At 34.7% G+C, this 24,881-nt stretch overlaps 1 protein-coding gene across 1 annotated transcript in view; it reads left to right on the top strand.

Annotated features, from left to right (window-relative positions):
* Positions 1-24,881, top strand: part of LOC6051880 — a 95,802-nt gene that overhangs the window by 51,260 nt on the left and 19,661 nt on the right. Inside the window, exons 2-3 of the mRNA XM_038257238.1 lie at positions 6,073-7,890; positions 22,945-23,264. Of these exons, the coding sequence (XP_038113166.1) occupies positions 7,211-7,890; positions 22,945-23,264 (1,000 nt within the window). The 5' untranslated portion in view covers positions 6,073-7,210. The remainder of the gene's footprint in view (positions 1-6,072; positions 7,891-22,944; positions 23,265-24,881) is intronic.

The following is a 24,881-nucleotide window of genomic DNA, read 5'->3' as shown; positions in this document are numbered from 1 at the left end:
AATATTTTTATGTTTTTCATATAAGAAATGGAAAGTTTTTTATTTTTGTATTTTTTAAAAATGCAAAATTTAAAAATAGGGCTTCGTCATGCACACGGGATATGTCTTGCGAGTCTTCACCCCAAATATCAGCTGATTTGGTTTATCCCATCTCGAAATATCATGGTACCCGTAAATCAACTTGGTGTTCAGAGAAAAACGCTCACAAAGTTTGACAGTTCGCTTTGCGAATGGCAAAATTTTCATGAATCTTTCAGGAGTGATTGAAAATCATCTTTTCAGTTGATTTGATAAATTTTCTGTAATATGAAATTTTGTGATTTTCTACATGTATGTAGCCTCTTAAACTTAAAATAAAATGGTATGTTTTTAAAACAATTTGGATTTGAAGATATTTCACCACAAATTGCAACTCAAAAGCAATAAAGAACCACATTTTTTACAGTTAGTTGCCCATTTAACCCCTAAAAAAATTGTCCCACCAAACATGAAACGGCTGTAACTTTGCCGTGATACATCTTATCGAGCTGCGATCTTCGACAAAGTTGTTCGAATCGTTACTAGGAAGTTGAGTTCCTCAAACCTGGACGTTCACAACGCCATCTACCGGACAATTTCGGAAACAATCACGTTTTGCTTCGTTTCACGTGATTTTCAAGTCAAAAATTCGTTTCTCAAACTTTGAACCAACCTAGCGGGTCGAGGGCCGGCATCGGATCGCGCAACCCATCAAGGAGCGTTTTGCACTTATGATTTCAATCATCATTAGAAATCAATTTCGATTTGCGTTTTTCAGCCGCGGCGAAAGACAAACAGGCCGGCGTCGTCGCCGCCACGGCGATGATGGACCATAAATATTTAGACACCTGCACTGAAGACGATGAAGGAGGAGGATCACGGCGCCCCCCTCACTTCTTTGAGACGTTTGACCTGCGCGTTCAAGTTCTGCGTTGAGTGGCTGCGAGCTAAAATGCAATCAATGGATTTAATTGCCGAGTGTGTGTGCTGAGTCGTCGCGAAGACCTCCACAATAAAAGACATTTTTTGCGCGCGTGATCGATATATTAACGGAAATTAATTGCTTTTCGGCCGGAGGCGACACGTGGAAGGACCTCCGCGAGACGCTGATGGTGGCAAATGAGTTGACAGCGCCGGGCCGGGTGATTACATTCAATTATGTGACCCAAGACTCCAACCAACTACCCCTCTAATGGCAGTTCAGGGAAGGCAGGGGACAATTTACCGACAGCGGGGAGCACAGCGCAGTAAGTGCTGGGGCGGTCGGTTGTCAATCAATTTAGCGGGAAAACGTAATTTTCGATTAGTGGGGAAGTCCCACACTGCAGGTTGTAATCGGTGTTAGCGGAGCAATTGAGTGTTCTTAGAGGACACTCCTTGGGGCGGGTGGTTGACCCGTTTTGTGATGACTAATTTGATGGATTTGGATTAGGTTGTTGTACTGAGTAATGACAGGATGACGTTTTAGGGTTCGAAGCGCCCTTGAAGGGTTTAAGATTTTTAGTAGAGGGTACTTTTAAATACAATTAGAGTTCAAAGCGTAAAGTTTTGAACTTTTTTTTTCAATAATTTTGGGATATTTTGTCAATCTTTAACTTAACTTAAAGTTTAGATTCATCTCTTTACTTTAATTTATTCGAAAATCAAAAGACCTTTTAAGATAAAAAAAAGTCATAAAAGATATGCTAAATTGGCGTAGAAAAACGTAATTTATGTCACTTTAGCCAATTTAGAGAGGCCTGGAAATTATATTAAGCGTTCGGTAAGAAAATATATTCAATGTACGTTCACGTCTTTTCTCAATATTTTCATTGTGATTTCCTACAATTTCTTATTTTTTTGCGATTGTTTCAAATTTTTATTTTTTGATTCCGATGAAACTTTGTCGATGCATTCACTATGTCAAAAGAAGCAATTTTATGTACAGTCTAGGCTCGATTATCCGAAAACTCGATTATCCAAAGGTTTGACTTCGGATTATCAAATCATGAACAAAAACATTTTTTTTCGTATTTTTTTTTATTTTCTAACTTTTATCAAATTCAAGTTTTACGACCCCATTTAAGTCAAATTTGAATAGTTGATTGCCTATTAAATTACAAAAAGTCTGTTTCAATATTTCATCACCGCCATTTTGGCCACCATCTTGGATTTAAAAATTCTAAAAAAATGAGTTTCCATAAAAACCCTGATTCGATTATCCGAAGTGAATTTTTTTCAAGGACTTCGGATAATCGAGTCTGGACTGTGTGTATGAAATTCTGTATCTTGAAAAAGGATTTTCTGATCGATTTGATGTCTTCGGCAAAGTTGTAAGTTATGATTGAGACTTTTCCCAAAAAAATATGTACATGGAAAATAAATCCGATTTTAAATTTGACTTTTAATCACTAAAAGTTAAATTTTCAAAATACGTATTTTTAAATTTTCTATTTTTTTATAATTGTGGGCCTAAAAAGTACATCTTCTGAGCCATAGTGCGTGATGGTGCAAAATCTGGTTTAGGAGATATGATTTTTTGAAAAAAAAAATCGTTTTGCAAATATCGAAAACAGGAACAAAAAAATATTTAGAATCGTTTTTTAAGCAAAATCAAATTTTCAATCAAAAAGTAATTTAATTTTTTTTAAATGTACCTTATTCAAGTTTTAGCAACTTTTAAGTATGAATTTTCGTTTTTTATTGTATTTTAAAAGCATTCCTGAGGAAAATATTTTTTAAAAGTTTTGAAAATTTCCTACGATCTCTCTCTCTCTCTCTGAAACATTGAAAATCGTTTCTGATATTCAGCCTCACAAAGAATTCGAATATTTTATCAGTTTAAAAATGTTGATCGATGATTTATGTTTGTCCTGTTTAATCAGTTTTCGATCTGCAAAAAAAAAAAAATTGTGGGTGAAAAATCTTATTATTGGAGGTTCTGGAAAAGTCTAGAACTTTAAAATGAGATTTGAGTCGCCACCCTGAATCGGTTATCCCTTAACTCTAGAGATAAATTCAGTTGACATAATCGTGAATAATTGTTCAAATTTCATGAAACGTTTTAAAAAATATGAGGTCAAAACGTTCCGGGAACTGATTTTCCTCGGTGTGATAATTATAGAGTCATCTAAGCCCGATCTCACGCACACTTGTTTACTATTTGTGTTTGCTGACGGGTACAAAATTTAACCTCTATCTTTTTCGTGTACTTACATGCGCACGTAGATAACTCTATTTTTTCATTTGATTTTAGGTTCTCATCGTTCTTAAAAACCTCAAACAGTGTATGAAGTCGACAGTTAAAATGTTATACTTGAACATGAACAAAAACATGAACCTTTTTATGACGCAAAAAAATCAATTTTGGCTTCAAAAAATCAAAAATGCCATGTTTTTCTGTCATTGATAACATCAAATTGATTAAATGAAAATATTAATTAAATGGTTTTAGCAATACTGTTGCTGAAAAACCTCAAAAGTGTTAAGAGTTTTAGTAGGGGAACCTTTTTCGGCTTATTTCTATTATCGGTCTATCAGAACTTGAATTACAGCTTTAATAAAGTATTTTTGACTGTTCCAAAGTAATAAATAGCTCAAAGAAAAGTGAGCAAGCAACTCTCCATTGTTGATACATCTGAAAATGTTGATTTCATAGCGGAAAACGGCAAAAGTGATGAGAATCGGTCGAACTGCTTAGAGTGATTAAAATGGGTATATTTCCCCTAATTGACTTATTTGTAAACAAAGTCTGTCGTAGTGGAATACCACCTTAATTCAGCCAATTTTTTACTACATTTTAAAGCTTTTCGCTCTTTTTTCGAAATTTGTTTAACAAATTATCCTAGAACATCGTTACGGGCCCACTGGCCAACTCAATAACTCGCTCTCCACACTGCATAATCTCCGTAATCAAGCCGCCGTTCACCATGGCCATTGTGTCCATCGATTCGCCGCCATCGTCACAAATCGGAAATTGGAGATTTACCTCCGTGCGGCCGTAATCCACCGTCCAGCCGAACAATGCTTTATAATACCCAGCCCAGATCCATCACTATCCAGGTGAATCGGCCGACCAAGGGTTTCCAGGATGCGAACTTCCTCTCCGGTAGACCTGGATTCCACCAGGATAGAGACGCAGAGTGCTCGTCAATTAAGAGATTACCGCTTTCAGCATGCTCTAGCCTAGCACGTGTTGGAGCTATTTTCGATCCCCTCAAAGTACTGTGGCACATCCGTGGAACTTGAGGTTCAAAAACGAGGACATGCAGGGTGCTGCCTCTAGCGGTGGAGAGCTCCAACTTTTCGACAAGTTTTTATGGCAGTTTTGCATCGAAGGGTCGTCCATAGCGCATGTAATTAGAATATTTTAAATTTCATTAAATTATAAAAAGTGGAAAATTATTTTTAAGTTCTGAAAACAGCATTCAATTCCATCGAGAACATAATGTTGACTTAGCAGTACTTTGGCGTGCAATTAAACTTAATCAGCATTTTCAACAGAACTCTTTTACAAAACTTGCCTCATTTGGAAACAGTGTTTCCGGCCAGCCAAATAAGTTCGTAGCCGATTACGATGATTGATTTCAATGTGCACAATGCCTTGGACAATTTGTCACACACATACACATCCCTTGATGCTGTCGTTGTTCTGTAGATTCTAATAATTATTGTCAGTAGATGTAGCTAGTGAGTAATCCTTATTTTGATTTTGTTTGTTGATCAAAATTTTATTCTCATTCTATTTTCTTTTTCATCTGTGCCCAATTTTCTTAAAAACGCTTAAAGTAGCGCAAAATAGCATTTGTTCGATTGTTGTTCATAATATTCATAAATTTCGTGACGTTGCAACGCCGGAATGTGTCATATGTATTTGTATCATTCACAACCAAATTTCAAATTTCTAGCAAGTTTTCTTATATTCCAAATTTTATCTTTTTTCGATCATTTTTTTAATAATGCTTCTAATGTTTTAAGTTAAATCATAGTTGATAATTTTATTAAATCGTAAACAGGCACCGGCTACATGAAATATGCATTGACCCCTAGTCCAATCAAAACTGGTATACTGAAAAGTTGCCTCAAGTAAACAAAATCGCAGCACTCCATGCTTTGATTTTTCGTTTTGCCTCTCGTGTGACTCTCGTGTTGGCCGTTTGTTTTTGCGATTCTTTTACCTTTCCTGCTCCATAATGCCGGAAAAAACTGTGCATTGAAAACTATATTTTTAGATATCATGGTCTTCATTTTATTCAATTGCAAACAGGTATTTAGGTAGTGCATGGCTTGAATTCTTTGACATCGAACAAAAATATGGGAAGAGGAGGAGACTCGCAACTCTTAAATCTGTTCCTCTCAATTTTCAAATCAACGACGTTATCAACCCATCGTCCATCAGTGAATCGCGAGGGAGAGCTTTAATTGTTGAGGAAGAGCATCAAAATTGAATTATTAGCAAAGAAATCGCGTCACCGAAGCAACATAAAGTCCTTCATTTAATGAATGAATGCTTGAATTACGCATGATACTTTTGTGCGATTTTTACTGAAAACCCTCATAGTTTTTCAACGTTATATTTCCGTACGGTTGATCACTGTAATCTAAACTTTGTCAACATGCAAGTGGTATACATGTTTTGTTCTGTCAATTTGCAAGAGGTATAATAGATTCAAATTTTACAGTTGTTGATGCCGAGTAGGCTGTGACTAGCGTGGACAAATTTCCACTATACCAGTGACAGAACTAAACAATCGTCTCACTTTTTGAGCTAACAGGTTGTATGGAGTTCCACCTATGTGACTGTGGGTTGGCCTACATTCTCCAACTCCGTCGTAACCTTCACCGTTTTATTTTTTCGCTATCCTCCGAAATCCGGATACAAGCCCCCGCAGGAAGATTGAAACTGTCGTAAAAATAGAACTGCTTCCCTCAATCGAATTCCGTGATTTGATTTTACTTCTACGAGTACCTTCCTACTGCCACTGAATTACCAAATCGGATCTATCCACCTACAACCCTTGCGCCACACCGATAAACATGTTTATTAATATTACGTCCTTTTTTCTCTCCTTCCAGGACTCGAACGCTCTCACCGAACGCCACTTCGAAAGAGGACAACGCAAGGACTCTCTCTCTTTCTCTCGAAAACTCTCTGAGCAATCGGCCGCTCTCTCATCGGTTCCAGCGCTGCTTCGCAGCGACCCTCTCGCCAGTTACCATCGGAACGGCACCGGCGTAGGAGCGCAGACCCGGATTACAAAACCATCGTCGCGGCGTAGTTCCGGCAAGTCGGAACGGTCAACCCGAAATCGAACGCGAACGCGGGGTTCAGTGATTGATTGAGGAGGGGGAAAACGCATCGCGAGTGAAACAAGTCGAAAATATTCGAGAGCGAGAATCTCTCGATCGGGAGCGAGAGCGGATAAGGTCCAAGAGTGCTCTGTACCGTGGTTCGACTGGGAGCAGGGAGAAGAAGAAGCAAATAATTAAATATTCCCTGCCCGTGTCAGTGTGTGTGTGAGTGTTTGTGAGGCTTTTTCGTGAGCCAGTGTTGGTCGGAAGAAGTGGGTTCAGCGAAGAAGAAGAAGAAGTGCTTGTGTCTATGTTGCTTTCTTGATCCCCGACTAAAACGAGGGCATCGTCGAAGACACCCCGAAAGAAGAAGAAGCTCGGGGGAATGAGTAAGCTTCTATCTGCTGGTTTCTAGTCCCTCCGCTGCACACGACCTTCCGAGGTTCCGTACCTACCGAAGAGCAGAAGAGGTTCAGCTTGGTTGGACCTGAGTTCCAGCGCTCGGTTTCGGTGTATTGGTGTTACGCTGGGGCAACGGAGAAGAAGAAGAACCAGACATGTGATAAATATGAACACAGCGGTGTTCGACTGAAAACGTCCCGAAGGCGGCCTGCACGGCCGGGAAGACCTCGCCGAAGAGGTGCTACAAGCAGAAGAAGAAGAAGGGTGTGTGTGTTTTCAAGTGGTTCAAGAGAAGAGAAAAATGACGACGACCGAGAAAATCCTTCGGCGAAGATGTGCTTAGACAGCCGTAGTGTTTCGGGGCGTTTTTGTTCTAGTTTGGGATAATTTCTCATCAACACCATCGCCGCCACCGTGTGTTTCAACGTTTCTAAAATCGATAATCCGCTCCACTTGAGCGCAACGAGCGTGAGCGTGGGGTTAGCCCTCAAGTGTGTGAACACAGAGTTGCCACACCACCATGTTGGCCGAAGGGACATTGCACAAAAGGTACCGAATCTCCTGGAGAAGGAGCTCGGAGGAGGCGGCGGCGCAGCCTCCCCAAGAAGTAGATCAACCACAGCAAGAAGAAGATGTCTGCCTTAGTAGTAGGATCAGTGATATCGCCAGCTGTTGCCGGCTCCGGATATCGGACCGCCCCGGCTGTTCCGACTGTTGTGATCCCGAGGACGCGGACGACGACGCCGCCGCCACGGCGTCTCCGTTCCCCTTCAGCAGCTACCCTAGCAGCACCGCGAGCAGTTCTACCCGCAAGTCCGGTCGCCGGCGGCGGACACACCTCCCCCAGCTCCGGCCGGACACCGTCAAGAAGGTCCGGGTGAGAACGCCCCGCCGCTCCCGCCTAGTGTTAATTAGTACGACGATCCTGCTGCCACTGCTCCTGCTCCAACTCCCAAGCTGTTGGGCCGTCCTGCTGGACGCCAACGGGGAAAGTGCGGCGGGGCCGGCCGGCGGAGGGGCTCCGTTTGGGGACGGGGTCGGGTTGTCCCTCGGGGGCAGCTTCAATCTGGAGAAGAGTATAGCGGCCGTGTTTAGCCGGGTGGCGTACGGCTCGACGACGACGACCAAGCGCAGCATACCGGACAACGTGTACGTGCCCAGCCTGACGACCGTGTCGACGCCGCTGCTGACGACGTTTAGGTGAGTGGTTCTGGGTGGACAGTACAAAAGTTAGAGAATTTTCCTCTAATTATAGTTCAAATGATGAATGATATTGCACACTTTGCACCAAATTCTCCACCCTTGCAAATCATAACTGCACACCAAATATTTGCACACTTGAAATCCTACCCCTTCTCCCCCCCTCTCGCCTAAAGTGGTGCGTGTCTCGACTGAGCTTTGTTGCTTTCGACCACTTTATAACAGTTTCAAACTAGGGTATGTGTCTTGGAAAGTTTTTTTCTGCTGTAGTTTGAGGTGTGCACTTTGTTGGAGAGCTTTCCACAAATTGCACGATTGTCTAAAAATCTCTGAAATCCGCAATAAACTCTCAAAAAAAAATTATTGGTGCAAATAAGGGTAAATTGATATGTTTTGGTACACCCACCAGCCACGTAGAAATTGCAAACTAAACAAATTTGCGTCAGTTTCATGCCGAAACACGAAACATTGTTTCGATTTGTTAAAAATATTTATGAAGGCTAATTTCTGGTGAAACATTTAAAAAAAATTGACAGCTGAAATCATTTTGCAAATTCCGAGACAAAAAAAGTTATTTTAAAGAAACTCGCAGTTTAGCTGTTTTTGCCCTTTTCTTGTGTAACTCCAGAATTTCTTTAAAATCAAACTCAAGAAAATTGAAAATTTTATCTGTAATCAGGTTACCAAAACATCAAAATGTCAAGGTTACAAAAATCTGCATAGAATTCCCTTTTTTCGTTTTTTAACAGCAAAAAACGGCAAAAAAGAATTTATAATTTTAACCAGTATTTTCCAATTTATTAACGAAAGGTATCCAAAAATGCTTTATTCAATATGACAGGTATGCTACTGTCAAAAAATTAAAAAAATATTCATGAATTTATGTTAAAATCTATTTTTTCAAGTTGCACGTCTTCTTCTGATCTGTGGTCTAAAAATTTAAAATTTGTAAAAAGCGTAAAAGTGCCCATTTCGATTTAAATTGCAGAGTAAAAGATTATACATTGTTTTCTTAAAAGTTTACAATGTACATGTTTTTTTAAACGTAATTTTATTATTTTACAGTATTTTTTGTCCCTTGATTTTTTGGGAAAAAAATTGAAATAAGATTTGAGTTTGCTTTAATTCAAGTTTACAATAAATTATGATCTATTATTTTGTTAAAATATTTTGTTCAATATGTTGCATCATCCAGAATTTATTTTATTATTCTAATTATTAAAAATACAGTCCAGTACAACAGTATTGAGCTGATTTAGCATAACTTAATTTTCCACAAGTTTGCTTAAAATAGACGAAACTTTTCTTTTTTAAGATCATATACAAAATTGATCATAATCAAAATTTTAATTCGAAAATTGATTGCAAGTTGCTGAACAAAAAAAAATTAATTAAATTAAAAAAAAAGAATGTTTGTTTTATGATAACAATATAAATTCCGAATCTGAATCTAGGTTTGCTCTACATAGGGGAAATTTTCGTATCTTTGGCAGGTTAAGCACTCGCTCCTAACTCCATCCAATTTGCTGATTTTCACTATTTAAAAAACTAATTTTGCACAACTTTTGATAGAAACTTGTTTGCTTACTTCTTATTGAACTATTTATAACTCGATTTCAGTTGAAAACGCTTTTAATGAGCTGTAATCGAATGTCAAAGTGCTGATATGGCAACATTAGAGGCAAGCTGGAATTAAATGCTGTCCCCCTAGTTACATTTTTGTTTCTGTTCAGCTTATCTTCTTATTTTTTTTTAATTTTTGTTGTTTTGTACGATATTTTGTGAAATTTTTCACTTTAAGCATTTTTAGTAAATAAATTACAATTTACCAAAGTTTCATCTTTTTCTTTGTCGAACTGCTCAAATTAAACTACAATTCTCAAATTTTTAAAAAACATTTCCTCACCAATATCCAAAAAAAAATTTGGTAACTAAAAATCGTAAGCAAAATTCGATTGCAAAAGTTGATAATGACGTTTTCTTGTTTGACTGTGCTACAGATTCCTTGCAATTATTTGTTTAAAAAAACCAAAGTCTCAGGAAAAAAATACTTGTGTATCTAATTATAAACTAAAATTTCACTAATTTTCATAATCGCATTTTTTCAGAGTATTTTAGAAGAGAGGCTAATATAAACGAAGCATAATTTTTGCATTGGTCTTTTTTAGAAAACTAATTTTTTTCTTAAAAAAATGATTTTTTACAACCTTTTGGTTGAAACAAGAACATTGTGGAGAACCGGCGGAGCAATGTTAATAAAAAAATCATTTTAATTTTTGAAGCAATTAATGCATTATTGAAAGTAAAAATTTACCTATTTTTAAGAAAAATAGAAATGTTAGTAGATTAAATATTGTCGAAACCTTAAAAAAAATATTATAAAATCATTATTTAAAGACTAAAAGGTTTAAAAAAACCCCAAAACAACTTTCAAGTTACAAGGTCGACCTTTTAATTTAAATTAATTTTAAAAGAAAAACAAATTTATTATACTACTCACAGGATACTTTTGAAATAATAAATAATAAAAAAATAATAATAAATAATAAATAATAAAATTATTTTGAATTTTTAAAACTTGACACATCGTTTGTAAATTATTCAAAATACATGTTTAACGTTTATTTATGCATTTTAAATCAAATGAAGTTTCAAAATCTTTTTTTTTTCTTAAAATTTTAAATGTTGGAACCAATGGTTGGTTGATAAAATTAAAACAAAGCAATTTATTAACCACAAATTTAATTTTTTTTGTCAATTTGAAATTTTGATTCATTAACTCTTAATTGGGCAATAGAAATACCTAAAATTTTAGTTATTTTTATTAATTTGAGCAAACCATATTAAAAAATCAAGTAAAGATTTGAAGACATTATGATAAAAAAAAAACTTTTAAAAGTCAGTGCAAATTTTATTAAACCTTCTCCCACTCCCTTCTTCTTCAAATCAAAACTTTTTTTTTTTTTTGAAAAGATCCTATTGATTATGGGATTCCCTATTTTTATAGGATTCATAAAAAAAAAACTCTGGGAATTCTCCTCAAAAAAGTTTTAGGGGGCAAAAAAAAAATATTTATTTTTGCACATTATTGCACACGGATAGAAAAAATGTAAGCAAATCCGGTAACTTTATGTTTTTGATTTTGTAAACATTGAATTGTTCCCGAAATCTTCAAAAAAAATTGATTTTACTGTAAATATTTTCAAAATCGACAAAAAATTTTCCAATATCGAAACAAATGGTGACGATTTTGGAAACATTTCAGTGTTTACAAATTCAACAACATAGAGTTACCGGATTTGCTTACTGAATTTCTATCCGTATACAATCAATTGTTAACTGTTTCGAATTAATTGTGACCGGTTTTTTGCATTTCTCTAATATAATAGGGTGCTTCAAGTTTTTTTTTTTAATTTTGAATATTAGAACCACGAAAGCTCCGCGTAAAAATATATTTTCATAAATTTATTGACATTTTGCAATATTTCGACAACAGCATAACTTTTTTCATGAATAAAGCATTTATTGATAATGTTGGTTTGCAAATTTTGAAAATTAGGCTTGAAATTTGAAACCGTTTTCTCACAGTGCCCTCCTCCCCAGTAAGATTTACTGTCTTTATTTGCCTAGACCCAGGCGACGTCGTCGCCGCCACCGTCTAGGCATTTGTCCGATTTGTTTGGTGCCGTGCCGCAGAAGACCTTTCTATATTCTGTTTGAAGAACCTAGATCCAGGAGGAGACACTCACCACTGCAGTAGACAAGAACCAATAGCCTTTTTCGCATTTGAAATGGGTCTCCCCTCTTTTATGGTTTCTGTCTCTCTCCTCGGAGGTATGATTTATGGCCAGAAGGAACCAATCTGTTCGGCGCGCGGGGAGTAGGAGGGGGAAGTGTTTGATTACGTTACGCGCGGCGCGGTTCGAAGTTCTTCGAATGTTTTTATATTTACGATCGACAGCGCAGAGTCCCTTTTGAAACGCACGTCCAGACGGTGATTTCCTGTGGTGGTACCTCTCTGCTTCCTCCGATGGGTTTGTGGGAACATAATCACATGGTTTTGCGTTGATTTGAATTATTAGCTGTGAGCTTTTGATGTGCGTGGCTTCAGACACACAAGTGGCAATATATAGCAGCAATTGATTGTTTACCACATCGGTGGGAGTGATTGCATCCTTTAAGGGTGTGTGGGAGATTATATCGCGTCAGAAGTGATGATGGTGTGGTGGCTAATGAATGAAATGTTTTTGAGGTTTGCAGAGATAGGCATCGGGGGGCACTTGATTGCGGTTGATTGTTGGAAAGTTGTTCGATGAACACGTGTGTGATTGGAAATTTGAAAATCGATTGAAAAATTGAGGCAGCGATGAAAGCTGAAAACCATTAAAAAATAAAACTAACATTTTTGCATAGTTTTAGGACTAGTGTTAGAGGACGAAGAGGGGAGAAATTTGTAAAAACATTGTTTACAAAAACGCAAAGCAAAAACTATTCCAAAATACTTCACAGAAAAAAAAATGATGGTAATATTCATCAGGAAATGGTGACAGATTTTGTGGCAAAAAAAAATGATGAATTTTACCCCAGAAAATGATGAATTTTCATCAGTTTTTGATGAATATTCATCAGGTTGACATTTTTACACATTTTTCATGTAATATTAATCATAAAAAGAGGTAATATTCAACCTATCAAATTTTCAACATTCCAAAATTCAACTTTTTTTTTCTGTGTTTATACATTTTTATAAATATTGAACAGTCACATATTTGAAAGAAGTTTTACTACTTTTAGTTGACATGAGTTCCCAAAATTCCAATTTTGAAAAGGCCTTAAAATTACCCATTTGAATGAAAAAAAAGTTGAATTTTGGAATGTTGAAAATTTGGTAGGTTGAATATTACCTCTTTTTTTTGTGTAATATTACTTAAAAAATGTGTAAAAATTTGGACCTGATGAATATTCATCAAAAACTGATGAAAATTCATCATTTTTAGAGGTAAAATTCATCATTTATTTTGCCAGAAAATCTGTCACAATTTCCTGATGAATATTACCATCATTTTTTTTCTGTGTTGAATGAAAAAGCATAAAATAATCCATACAAATCTTTATGCAATTTTGTGACGTAAATTGTTGATAATGTTGACAAAAAATCGTGAAAATAACAACATTTCACAAAACATTATTTTTGATGACCAAAATGGCATATTTGGGTTATAACAGAAGATGGTCAAAGGTAATTTGGCAGTGTTGCCAATTTTGTCAGCAGAAAAAAGTTTAAAACAAAATCACGTTAAATCAAATTAAATCAAGAAGATATTTGACAACGGTAGAGCTATACAATTTCCGATCTTAAAAAATAAAATTTTAGTGTAATCTTCGGATCATTATAATAAACACTAATTCACAATTTCCAAACTCCTATGATTCTAAACTTTTGAAAAGTATATACAAACTAATTCGACAAGTTTTACACTCTACAAACAAATCAGGTAGCAATTTTCAAAGAGGTTTTTTTACATTGATTTTTTTTCTTGTAAAATTACATCAAAATTATCTAGCCTCACTTACACTTTGAATAGTTTTCATAATTTTTGTATAGTTTTAATATAAAAATAAGGTTTTTGTTTGCTTTCAAATTTGAATATTGGTTCAAATTGCATTGCAAAAATAGCCAAAATTATGATATACTTTTTTTTTACTATCCCTCTACTGCTAATTTTTTTCGAAGATTTTTATTTTTCCCTTGTTCAGGAGGTCATTTTGAGCAACTTTACTTTTCTCGTTTAATGTTTTTATTGTTTTATTTCTAGTTTTTTTTATTTATCTTGTTTAGTTTATGTTTGTTTTTTTTTGTAGTATTTGGCCTATGTTATCACCTTCTATTATTACCTTTCTAATTTTTTCATGTTTTTACAGTCCCTTTTTTCAATTTTTTTGCTTGTTTTTCACATTTTCTCCTCTAGAATGGCACCATTATCATTTAGATTGTAAATAAATGCGTAGAAGCATAGTCTGGGACACTACAAAAATTACTGCAGAAGTATGCAGAAGAAGTATTTTACTTAAAATATAGGAAATGTTAGTGCAAAACACAGCCAAAGTTGACCCCTAAAAAAAATGACATTTTCTAAAAAATGAACCAAGTCACATAAAACAAGTCAAACTTCCAGACCTAATTTTTTTAGAATTTTAAGAGTTTTGCTCTCCAATGCTTTTGAAAGATCAAAAAATTGGTGGAAAGATTGATTTTTGGCTATTTTTAGATCGATGCCCGTCTAGAGGTGGGGTTGGATTGTAGATGGTTAATATTCAAAATATAAAAAAAATACCAAAATCAGGACCTTTTAAATTGAGAAATTATATTTAAAAAATATGCCAGTATTGTAAATGAATTGATAATTCAAATATAATTGCCAAAATCAGCACAAATCAACCAGATATGTGTCGTGTCCAGGGTGAAAGATGAATCTTTTTTCCAAATGTTTATTATCGTTTCTCGAATTTTTTTAAATGAAATAGTCAAGCTTTGATGATTTGGTCTATAAAATTGATTTTGAGCAATCACGGTTACTGCATTTTCGATTTTTTTTTTTAAACAGTGATTTAAATAATGCTTAAAGAAGGTTTTTTTTAGGAATACATCTGAAGTGACTAAATTGTCAAAAAAGCATACTTATTACAGAGTAAATATTTTTCCCAACTGAACATGAGGATATGAGGAATGTTTAGATTGATTTAAAAGAACCCGGGCAAAGAATTTAACGATTCGGTACTAAAATTATGCAAATGAGTTTAATTTAGCCCTCACAAGTACTGTTTAGCTTAACGAAACCCACAAATTACCACATATCCCTGTGTGCTAGAAGGGCCTCCAGCAGCAAAAAAAAATCTCCTCGACCGTAAATTTAACTAGAAAATCAAAGTTTCAACGCATCGGCCAAACGACACGCTCGTAAAACCTTGTATGAGCAGCATCGTTTCACCAGCGTTTTTCCCCTCCTCCTCCTCCCCTTAACCAATTCCAAATCAAACATTGCATTTTTATGTTCCCGTGGTCCTAACCCTAACCTCCTTCTCTCCTATATCTACACATGTTCAGACTGTACTTTTTTGTTCAGCTTGAGCTGGCTGATGGCCAAACCGTTTATGTCTTTCGACTCCGAGATGTATGTGTGCCGTGGTGTCGTAGGTTTACAGCTCAGCTGCCCTAGAATTATTACGACCGTGGTATAGAAAAACATCGTGGTCATGAAATTTTATGTGTCCTCGTCCCTTCATGTGCCTCCTAAATTGAAAGTTTCATCGAACGCGATGCTCGCAGCAGTAGCCAAGACTCGAACCGATGGACAAGTGTTTACGACAGGTCGTCCTCCCTTCTTGAAATCAGGCAGGCTTCACTTTTTCCACTTAAGAAAGAAGAAAATTGCAACAGTTGTCGTCGTGCTGTGTAACGTAATGCATTCAATCTCACACACCCATTCGCACTGCATGTGAAATCGACTCTGACAGGTGCAAGCGACAAACTGTCACGGATTAGAACATGTGCTGCCCGGTGCAGATCACAACCTCAATCCAGGAAGAGAAAACGTCTTGGCATTGTTTCTGGATTAAGAAGGGGGAGGGGGGAATTGCTCCAGCAGCTGTCCAAACCAAACCGTTTCACTTGAGTTGTTCTTTCCTGATTGGAAGAGGCAGGAAGGGGTGAGGGAGGGCGACCCGTCTAGAATGTGGCAGGTCGTCACATGAATAACTTATTACATTATACAAGAGTTGAAGTTTTAATCACATTGTCGCAAACTGATTATTGGAATTGTCGCTTCTTTTTCGAGAAAAGAAGAATTTGGAAATTAATGAATTTTAAATCGTTCAAAGTTGAATGTATAACTTAAGGCCATGTTACACTCCATACAAAGTTTTTAATTTTTTAATTTTGTATGGATTTTTTTTTTATGAGCAGAAACTTTGAACGGAGACCTTAAAAGACCTTGGGGTCGTTAATGTGGATTGCTTTTCTGGAATTTTTTTACGAAGGGTAGAGAGGGGATCTAAAAATCCAAACTTTTGTGTTACGTAATAAAAGAACGCTCCCTAAGTATCACCTAATAAGCCTGTAATTTTCACCGGACGATATCTCGGAAACTATTAGTCCAATTTTCAATATTGAAAATTGTAAGTTTTTCAGTGTTAAAAAACTTTTGCGAAATTTTCAAATTTTCAACAAAAATATTTCAAAAATTCTATAATTTGGACTAAGATATGAAATATGGAAAATAATCTATTTCAAACCATTTTAAAAGTTAAGCTTGATTTTAAAATTTTGAAATTATTTTTATAAAAAAGATCAGAAAATTTCGCAACGCACTGAAAATCGTACCAAAAGTTTCCGAAATATCGTCAGTTCAAAATTTCAAATATTGTTTTAAGTAAATTAGACATCTGTATCCATTAAAATTTTGATTTTTTTTTTCGGATTTTTTTTGCCCCTTAATTTTTCTGGTCGATTTTGAAGAGGGTCGATACAAACTTTTAAAAATATCTACGACGGCCTGATAAAATTGAAATTGAAAATAATTCATCAAAATTAGGCCGTTGCAAATATTTTTGGAAGATTATGTTCCTTTGATCAAAGTCTAGGTGTGGGCAAAAAAATAAAAAAATAAAATACAGGCCACATAAACTTTAAAAAAGATTTGCAACTGCCTTATTGATTTAAAAAAAAATCTAACACTATTCAATATTCAGAATGTCATGTTATATATTTGACAAATTTCGCCCTGCTTTTTATCATGCAATTATTTGGTTAGAATCTTTTGGTTAAAGTTTTGGCGATCTCTTTAAAACATGATAAAAGTTGGTTTTTACAACATTATCCAGAAAAGCATCCCACCTTAGTTCTCTTTTTTTTTTTTTGCAAAGTTCGATCTAAATTCTTTATTCCAACCACTTTTTTAAAAAATGAGTGTCAAAAAATGTGGAAATGAGTTGTACCTCAATGCATGAGAAAACAAGTTGAAAAGCAAGAATTTTCCTCTTTGTTTACCTTAAAATTGAGAGAAATTGCTAATTTTTTACCATTTTCGCAGATTTTATCATCAGACTGAGAAAAACTGTGCTTTTATTACCTGCCTTCTTTGTCATTTCAGCGTATCGATAATGGAGACACCTTATAAATGCTAAATTGTCCCATGTAAAATTTTGTAATTTTTTATTTAAATATACCTCTTTTCTAAAAACAGACCAGAAAACCAAGCAGAATCAACCCTTTAGGCTTTGTTTAGGAGATTAAAAAATTACATTTTAAGACAATCAAGCTAAATCCTTCCACTGGAAAATAATTAAAAATTGTCCCATGTATACAATTTTGAACAGTAGACTTGTTGGACAAGTGTGCATTTATGGTAAAAATTGTAGAAAAACGCTGGGGTCTAAGATATCTAAATTAGTGTAGACATGATTTATGGATGGTCCCACAGTAAAATAGGCCTTTTAAAATTTCAATCTTTTCATATGTTGTGCTTGAAATTATACATTTTGTCGTTAATCATTAAATAACCCACAAAGATAGCCCATCAAATAATAACCATCCCCCGATTATCGGCTTCCGTAATCAACAATCAAGCACTTTTTTTTCGATCCAACAGCAATTTCGCCCCTCATAAAACTACCGATATTCCGGTTAATAAATTTTCCAAATCTGTTCCACTTCCGATAACAACCAAACAGTCGTCCCAGCACACCATGAAATATTCATCATTATTTATCGTCCCAATCACCGCTGCTGCTGTGACATTAATGGGAGGTGGGGGAGGAACTGCACTTTTTTTTTATTTCACGTCATATTTGCCCGCTTTGATGGCCTATTCAGATTGAGCATCTTCACACGACCGCGCGCACGCTTTTAATGCTTTATTGTCCGGCGGCCAGGTAAGAGCACACTAACTAGTCGTGGCGTGGGTCACCGGAAGCACTTTATTGGCCACCGGAACCGTGTCTCCTCGCATTATGTGTTTTATTGCTGGTAACTACATCGTGTAATATTTTTTTTTTTTTTTTGAGGAAATGTTTTCTATCCACTTTTTTCGGAAGCAATCAAATGGCGCCGTTAAATCAGATTGTTTTTATTTCACTTCTGAATTTCCGCCAGCATAATTTTAAGACCGTTGTTTTTGTTTAGTTAAGGGAGTGCACATTTTCAGAATTCTTAAACCTTTCGGCCAGACGGGGAGCCGACATTTGGCTGAAAAAAGAAATATTTATTTTTATATGACAGTCAGCCGGCAAGAAGCAGCAGCAGTTCAAAGATGATCCCCGATAATCCAGGTAGATGAGTTTATTGCACAGTAAAATTATCCGTCTTTTTTTAACCACTTTTCATGAGAAAAAAAACGTCCCCCTGGGAGCACTGCTCGAAATAAAGGGGAAGAAAGAGAAAGAAGAAAGTACTTCTTTTTTTTTTGCTCGTTACTGTTGCTCGTTTTTTAAATAAAAAGTTTGCGTAGGATTGCCCTTGGGGACTTTCAGGCGAGAGAAAGAGAAAAAGAGGGTTAAAAACGGACAGAACTCAATTACATTTCACTTTGGATGGTTGCCAAAAGAGAGGAGGGGGAATTGGAAAGAGTGTGAGAGAGAGGGGAGCAAAGACAAGAAAGAGGAGGGAGAAATGAGTGCCTGGTGCTTGGGAATAATAATAATTTGAAGAAACTATTTTTGGAGTCGGGTGGATGCAATCCTCTAACGATGATGATGATCTTGTGTCGTCTCGTGATGGAGATGGAAATGTTGGACATTTTTAGGTTTTTCTGTTTGGGGACGGAATTATTAGCTGGAAGTGGCCGTCTGAGAAATGGATGTTCTAATATTGAACATGATTGGTTGGGAGCGAAGATGGAATGTGGGAAATATTTTTGGAGAATTAAAATTGCTTTTAGAAGAGATTCCATTTTTAATCAAATTTTATTATTAGAAATATTGAGATAAAAAAAAATATTTTTACAATGTTACCTTTTGAAATGGCCAATGTTTTGAAAAATTACTTGCTGTGAAGGTTGAAACACTTTTGCCGTGACTAACATCGCGTTTATTTAAGCTCATTATGAGTGTGCAGTTAATGATGATGATGAATTGAAGTAATCTGTTAATTTTTTTTTCAATTTTGTATGTCATCACAAAAAGATTTTTTTTCTGAGTATATCGAAATTAAAAAAGTTAACATCAAACAAGAAAAATAGTTTTCTATATCATAAATTGAAAACATCGTAAAGACAATGTGCAATTATTATCTATATATATAAAAAATTTCGACGGTTTTGTTTGAACGCGAATCAGTTCAATACGGAGCGTCGGATCGAGGTGCTCTTTGTTGCGTTAGGTTCGTATAAGCCCAAGGAAGGTTCTTACGCCAAAAAGTGGCAACTTTGGCCACTCTGGAACTGATTCCGGAAAATCTGCAGATTGTATGGGAAAAGTTGCGTAAAATCAAATTTTGATCATAGGAGGCTGAATAAGGAAAAAAGCTAAAAACGTCAACAAACGAAAAAAGGAAATGACGAAGTTTTTCGGGTAAGGCTTGTTTTTTATAAATTGTTTAGGTTATTGTCTTTGCAAAGCCGCTGCAAATCATGTTCAAAGCCAACATCTATGAACTTTTGGCTTTGTTAAGATATTTTCAATTTTGTTGAAATTGGATTGTTTACCTTCTTAGGCTTATGAGTACTATTGCAAATATTTTTTTTTTCGATTTTTTCCCTTTATTTTATTTAGTTCAAGTTTGTTATCTTATTGGCCAAATTGGTGTTTGCTGTTCTAGTCAGTTTTTAATGTTTTGCTTGTTTCTCACATTTTTGTTATCATAAAATGGAATCATTAGCATTGAAGCTGAGACAAATTGCGTTTAATGAAACAAGTAAATGATCAAACATAACATTTTCTAAAAAATTAGGAGTTCTACGCTCCAATGCTTTTCAAAGATTCTAAATTGTTATATAAATGTATTTTGGACGAGTTAAACATAACACTTGTCCGCAAATCAGCATATTAGCAGTATTATTTGTTTAACCCTCTACTTCCTAATATTTTTTTAGTTTTTTTATTTTTCCTGTGTTTAGGGTCATTTTTTGTTTTACGAAAAAAAATACTTCTCTCGTTTTATATTTTTCTTGTTTCATATTTCAGAGCAAATTCTCAAATTGGAAAAATATAAGAATTTAGTCACTTTATAAGAAAAAAAAAGGTTCAAAAATTATACTAAAATTTAAATAAAAAAAAAAATTTGGACCACGTATCGGAAAAAGACATAAAACTGAGGGAAAAAAATCATGTTTTTTTTTAATTTTTGTTGATTTTATGAATCCTAATTATAGGATCCATAAAATCAACAAAAATTTAAAAAAACATGATTTTTTTCCCTCAGTTTTATGTCTTTTTCCGATATGTGGTCCAAAAATTTAAAATTTGCAAAATGACTAATGGTGTCATATTTAATCAACATTAAACATTATATAATAATGTATTTTGAATAGTATAGGGCATTGCAAATATTTTTTTAAAGTTTTTGCCGTCTCCCTTCAATGTTGACACAAAAAATGGAGGGGAGAAAAAAAGTTTTTTTTAAACTTCAAAATTTTGATGAAATTTACGTGCAAGCAACTGAACTTCTTAACTTTTAGCATGAACAGTTAAAATATATTTTTAAGTTTTGTAAAACTTAGACGCAAACAAAATCGGGGAAAAGTTTTTTTTGCTAGTTTCAGATTTTTTCACTTTTTTCATTGAAAATCACCAACGGTCTTACACTCAATTTTACAAGTTATTTCAATGAAATTTTTAATTTTCAGAGCAGTAGTTGTTTTTATGACCCCCCGATTTTTTGGGGCATTATTTACATGGGGGAGGGATGGGGGGTTTGACAAAAACTTGATATAAAATTTGAATTTTTAACTCTATTTTTGCCACTACTCTCAAGTTAAAGTCAAGGGACAAAAACAAATTAAATATATAAAATTAAATTATATTAGATTGATGCCAAAATATTGAAGTATTCAGGATTGAAACTTGTTAAAACTTTTTTTTTATATCACTTTCATTAGGTGTTAAATTTTGAGTTTCACTTTTGCAATGATCGTTTATTTAAATTAGGAAAGAAAATGTCTTCTGGTCAACACCTTAAATTTAATTCCTGTCCCGTTCCATAGCGATAACTCTGATTTTTTGATATTTTTTAAAGCAAGTTTATTTTTTTAAACTAGTTTGATTTGTAATAAAAATAAAAATAAACAATCGAATAACTGTTTCACAGTCATAAAAATACCTGTTCGCATAGATGCCACAAGTGCATTTACATCACTTTTTAGTTAATAATACAGTCTGGTTCTAGAGCATTCGAACTTAAGAAATAAAAAACTCAGAGTAAAAAAAATGATAATTTTACCTCTAAAAATGTTGAATTTTTGCGCTTTTCTGGTGTAATGTCACTTTTTCAGTCTTAATTGAGATAAAATTACATAATAACAATAGGTAATATTCAACCCTCCAAGTTTACACAATTTTTTACTGTTTGACAAATTTGCTTTGCGTTTTTCTAAGCATTACTACGGGTACCATTATCATTATTTATAGTTAAACTTTTAAATTTAACTTAGTCGGTAGTTTTTGATTGACATGTCCTAATATTTCCAATAGTTTTTTGAATGAATGTTTGGTTTTAAGACCTTAAACATTAGATCAGTTTTTCAGTTTTTTTTTTGCTGTTAACTTCAAGCCATTTTTTTCCAAACATCATTTATTTCACCAACATACGTTTTTTGTTGCGACTGATAAAATTATAATCAAAAATTGTTTTCTGATCATATCTTAATATGTTTTCGTCCTCCTAAATTATCAAAAAAAAAAAACCATGTTAACAAACCGGTGCAATGGCCGGTGAAGGTGCATCCCTTAATTTACAACTTCCCCCACCTTTCTTTCCTCAAACACCATATAAAAACCTACAACCTCCCCTAGCTTACTTTTTAAAATGGTTTTTCACCAATTTGCACCTTTCACTACCAATAATGCGCCCGCTCCTCTAAAAAATTGATACAAACAAAATCATCACCAGGGCGAAGCTCCCTGCAACTGCTGCGCCAGACATGTGACTTGGGTCCCCCTTAAACCGAAGGCAAACAAATGTAATTTGTCCAACAGAAGAAGAAAAAAAAACACCGACACCATGTGCATAATGCAACGCGACCCTCCTCTTTTAACAATTTCTTTCACCCAAAAGGGAAAAATGGGTTTTTAAATTTATTTTTCCTATTGATTCCAATCAAGCTGCTTGAGACACACAGAGAAACGGACGAACGAACTCCCCTTAACTTGAAAATGATATTTTTATTGATGATGCGCCTTCTTGCAGACTAGCTTGGTTGCACGGAGAAAAAAATTGTTGATTTAAAAAAAAACTTATTAACTTTTTTAAAGCAACTTAAATTTTGATATTTTTTAAATTTTCGTTTTTTTTTTTTAATTTTCTTAGACAAACTTAAATAATTTATTTTGAAATGGATTCTTTTTTTTGTAAATAACAGAAAAAAAAGCCGCTAGAAAAGTAAACTTTTTGGCAAACACACATACCAAACAGCTTAAGGCCAGGGCCACACATCAACTAATTCCGCCAGAGCCCAGAGTCCCGTCCCGGATTGTCCCCTGCTGTCTTCAAACTCTGTGTTTGATGTAGAATAAGAAGACGAGGAATGGGTCGCCTTTGTCGGAATTCATCAATGAGCATAATTCATCGAAAATGTTTTGGGATTCGAAAAAAAAGAAAGTCAAGAAGAAAACTGCTTATTGGCTTTCTCCCTTGTCTCTGATCAGTTTCTTTCTTGGCTTGCTTTTCTGTGTTCGTTTTCATTATTCTGAAAAAAAATGTTAAAATTTGTGGAAAATGGAGAAATGGAAGAAAATTCCATTGGCACCCACCTTTCTCAATAACGATCCGTAACATCTGTTTGGCAGGTAATAAAATACTAAATTTCATGTTTCTCTTTTCCCTTTTTCTCAACTCTCACACAGGTACCGAGAAAAGGACAAGGACCCTGGCATGAGCCTAGGTGGCAGCGGAAGTGGCGGGGGAGCACTCGGCGGAACTGACCTGCTTGGTCCGGGACCGGGACCAGGAGGAGCCGGAGGAGGAGCGCCCCACTACAACCAGCAACAGATTAGCCAGAACCACCGGGGTTACGAGCTGGACCTGGAGCGGGACCACGTGTTGCCGACGTCGGCGCCGAACGCGGAGATTCTGAAGAGCAACAGCAACCCGACCTATCCGAATCCAAATAGGCATCATGGTCATGATAGGCATCGCCATTCGAACTCGACGCCGTACCCGCATGGTGAGTTGATTGGTTTATTTATTGATGATTTATAGATGATAGCATCAATTTTTGGGTTAGCTCGCAATAGGATCTAATCACTTGCAGTAAACACAACCGTTTTTCGATCGGATCTCGATAAATCTAAAAATATCAAATTTAAGACATGCTTAAAAAAAGTTGTTTGCCCGTTCAGTTATCATATTGCCAAATAGAAACATGTTTTCAATCGAAAACGACTTAATAATCATTTCAATAAATTGCACCGTTTTCAAGTTATAAGCATTGTAATGCGAAAGTTTTTGAAAAATGTCCTTTTTTGCAATTTAAAACTACTTTTTGAAGAATGTTTTTGAAAAGCTGGGAAGGAAAACCCTCTACTGCCCAATTTTTTTTCGAAAATTTTTATTTTTACCTTGTCATTTTGAGCAACTTTTGCTCTACAAAAACTTTACTTCTCTTGTTTTTAGGTTTTTCTTGTTTAATTTTTAATTATTTTGATTTGCACTAAACAAAATATAGTTTATGTTTATTTTTAATAGTATTTAGCCCATCTCATCACCTCCTATTATAACATTTTGCTTATCTAATTTTTTCATGTTTTTACAGTCACTTTTTGGCTTGTTTTTCACATTTTCTGCTATAAAATGGCACCATTATCATTAAAATTGTAAAAAAATGCGTAGAGGCGTAGACACTACAAAAATTACTCAAAATATAGGAAATGATTGTAAAAAAAAAAACACAGAAAAAGTTGACCTCGAAAAACAAATTATTTTTAAAAACATTGGCAAAGTCACATAAAACAAGTCACACTTCCAACCCTAAAATTTTCTTAAATTTCAAGAGTTCTTCTTTCCAATACTTTTTAAAGATCGAAAATAGGTTGAAAAATTGATTTTTGACGATTTTTAGATCGAAGCCCGTCTAGAGGCGGGGTTGGGTTGTAGAGGGTTAAATTTTGTGAAAATGAGTTTTTCTCGGTGTCACTGAATACACCCTTATTTCCAACTCAAGATATCTCGGAAACTGTTTGTTCGATTTTTATTGTTGACAGATTACAACATTTGCAAAACTTCCTGCTCTTTTCTATAAAGATAATTCTGAAATTTTAAAATCTAGCCCAACATTTGAAAATGTTCAAAATATGTGTTTTTCCCTCTTTTTGGTTCTAAAATTTTTAAATTATTTTCATTGTTAAGAGCAGAACATTTCATCGATCGAAACAATTCCGAGGAAAGAGGGCTTATTAGATGACACTGAGAAATAAATACACTGAGAAAAAAAAATATGTTCACAGAATTTAAACTAAAAGAGACTGAATCATAGCAACCAGCGGACTGCTGATCGTTTTTTTATAAAGTATTTTTTAAATGCAAGAAATTCGGCATTTTTCGAAAAAGTGCCTTAACATACCTTTAACTTATATAACTTACATAGTTATCGAATGAAAATTTCATTTAACATCTAAACTTATCTTTTATATCTTTTATTTATTTTTCCATATTTTTTAGGATTCATATCTTTGAATCTTGAAAAAAAAATCAACTCTAGCGCAACAATTGCCGTATAAAAAATCAAAATTTTGAAATCATTTTTTGGGAAATAAAATGTTAAAATTGAATTCATTGAATTAAT

Source organism: Culex quinquefasciatus, chromosome 2 (assembly GCF_015732765.1).
Source record: "Culex quinquefasciatus strain JHB chromosome 2, VPISU_Cqui_1.0_pri_paternal, whole genome shotgun sequence".
Classification (NCBI taxonomy): Eukaryota; Metazoa; Arthropoda; class Insecta; order Diptera; family Culicidae; genus Culex; species Culex quinquefasciatus.
Note: the sequence above shows the minus strand (reverse complement) of the source record. Positions and strands in the feature narration are given on the sequence as shown.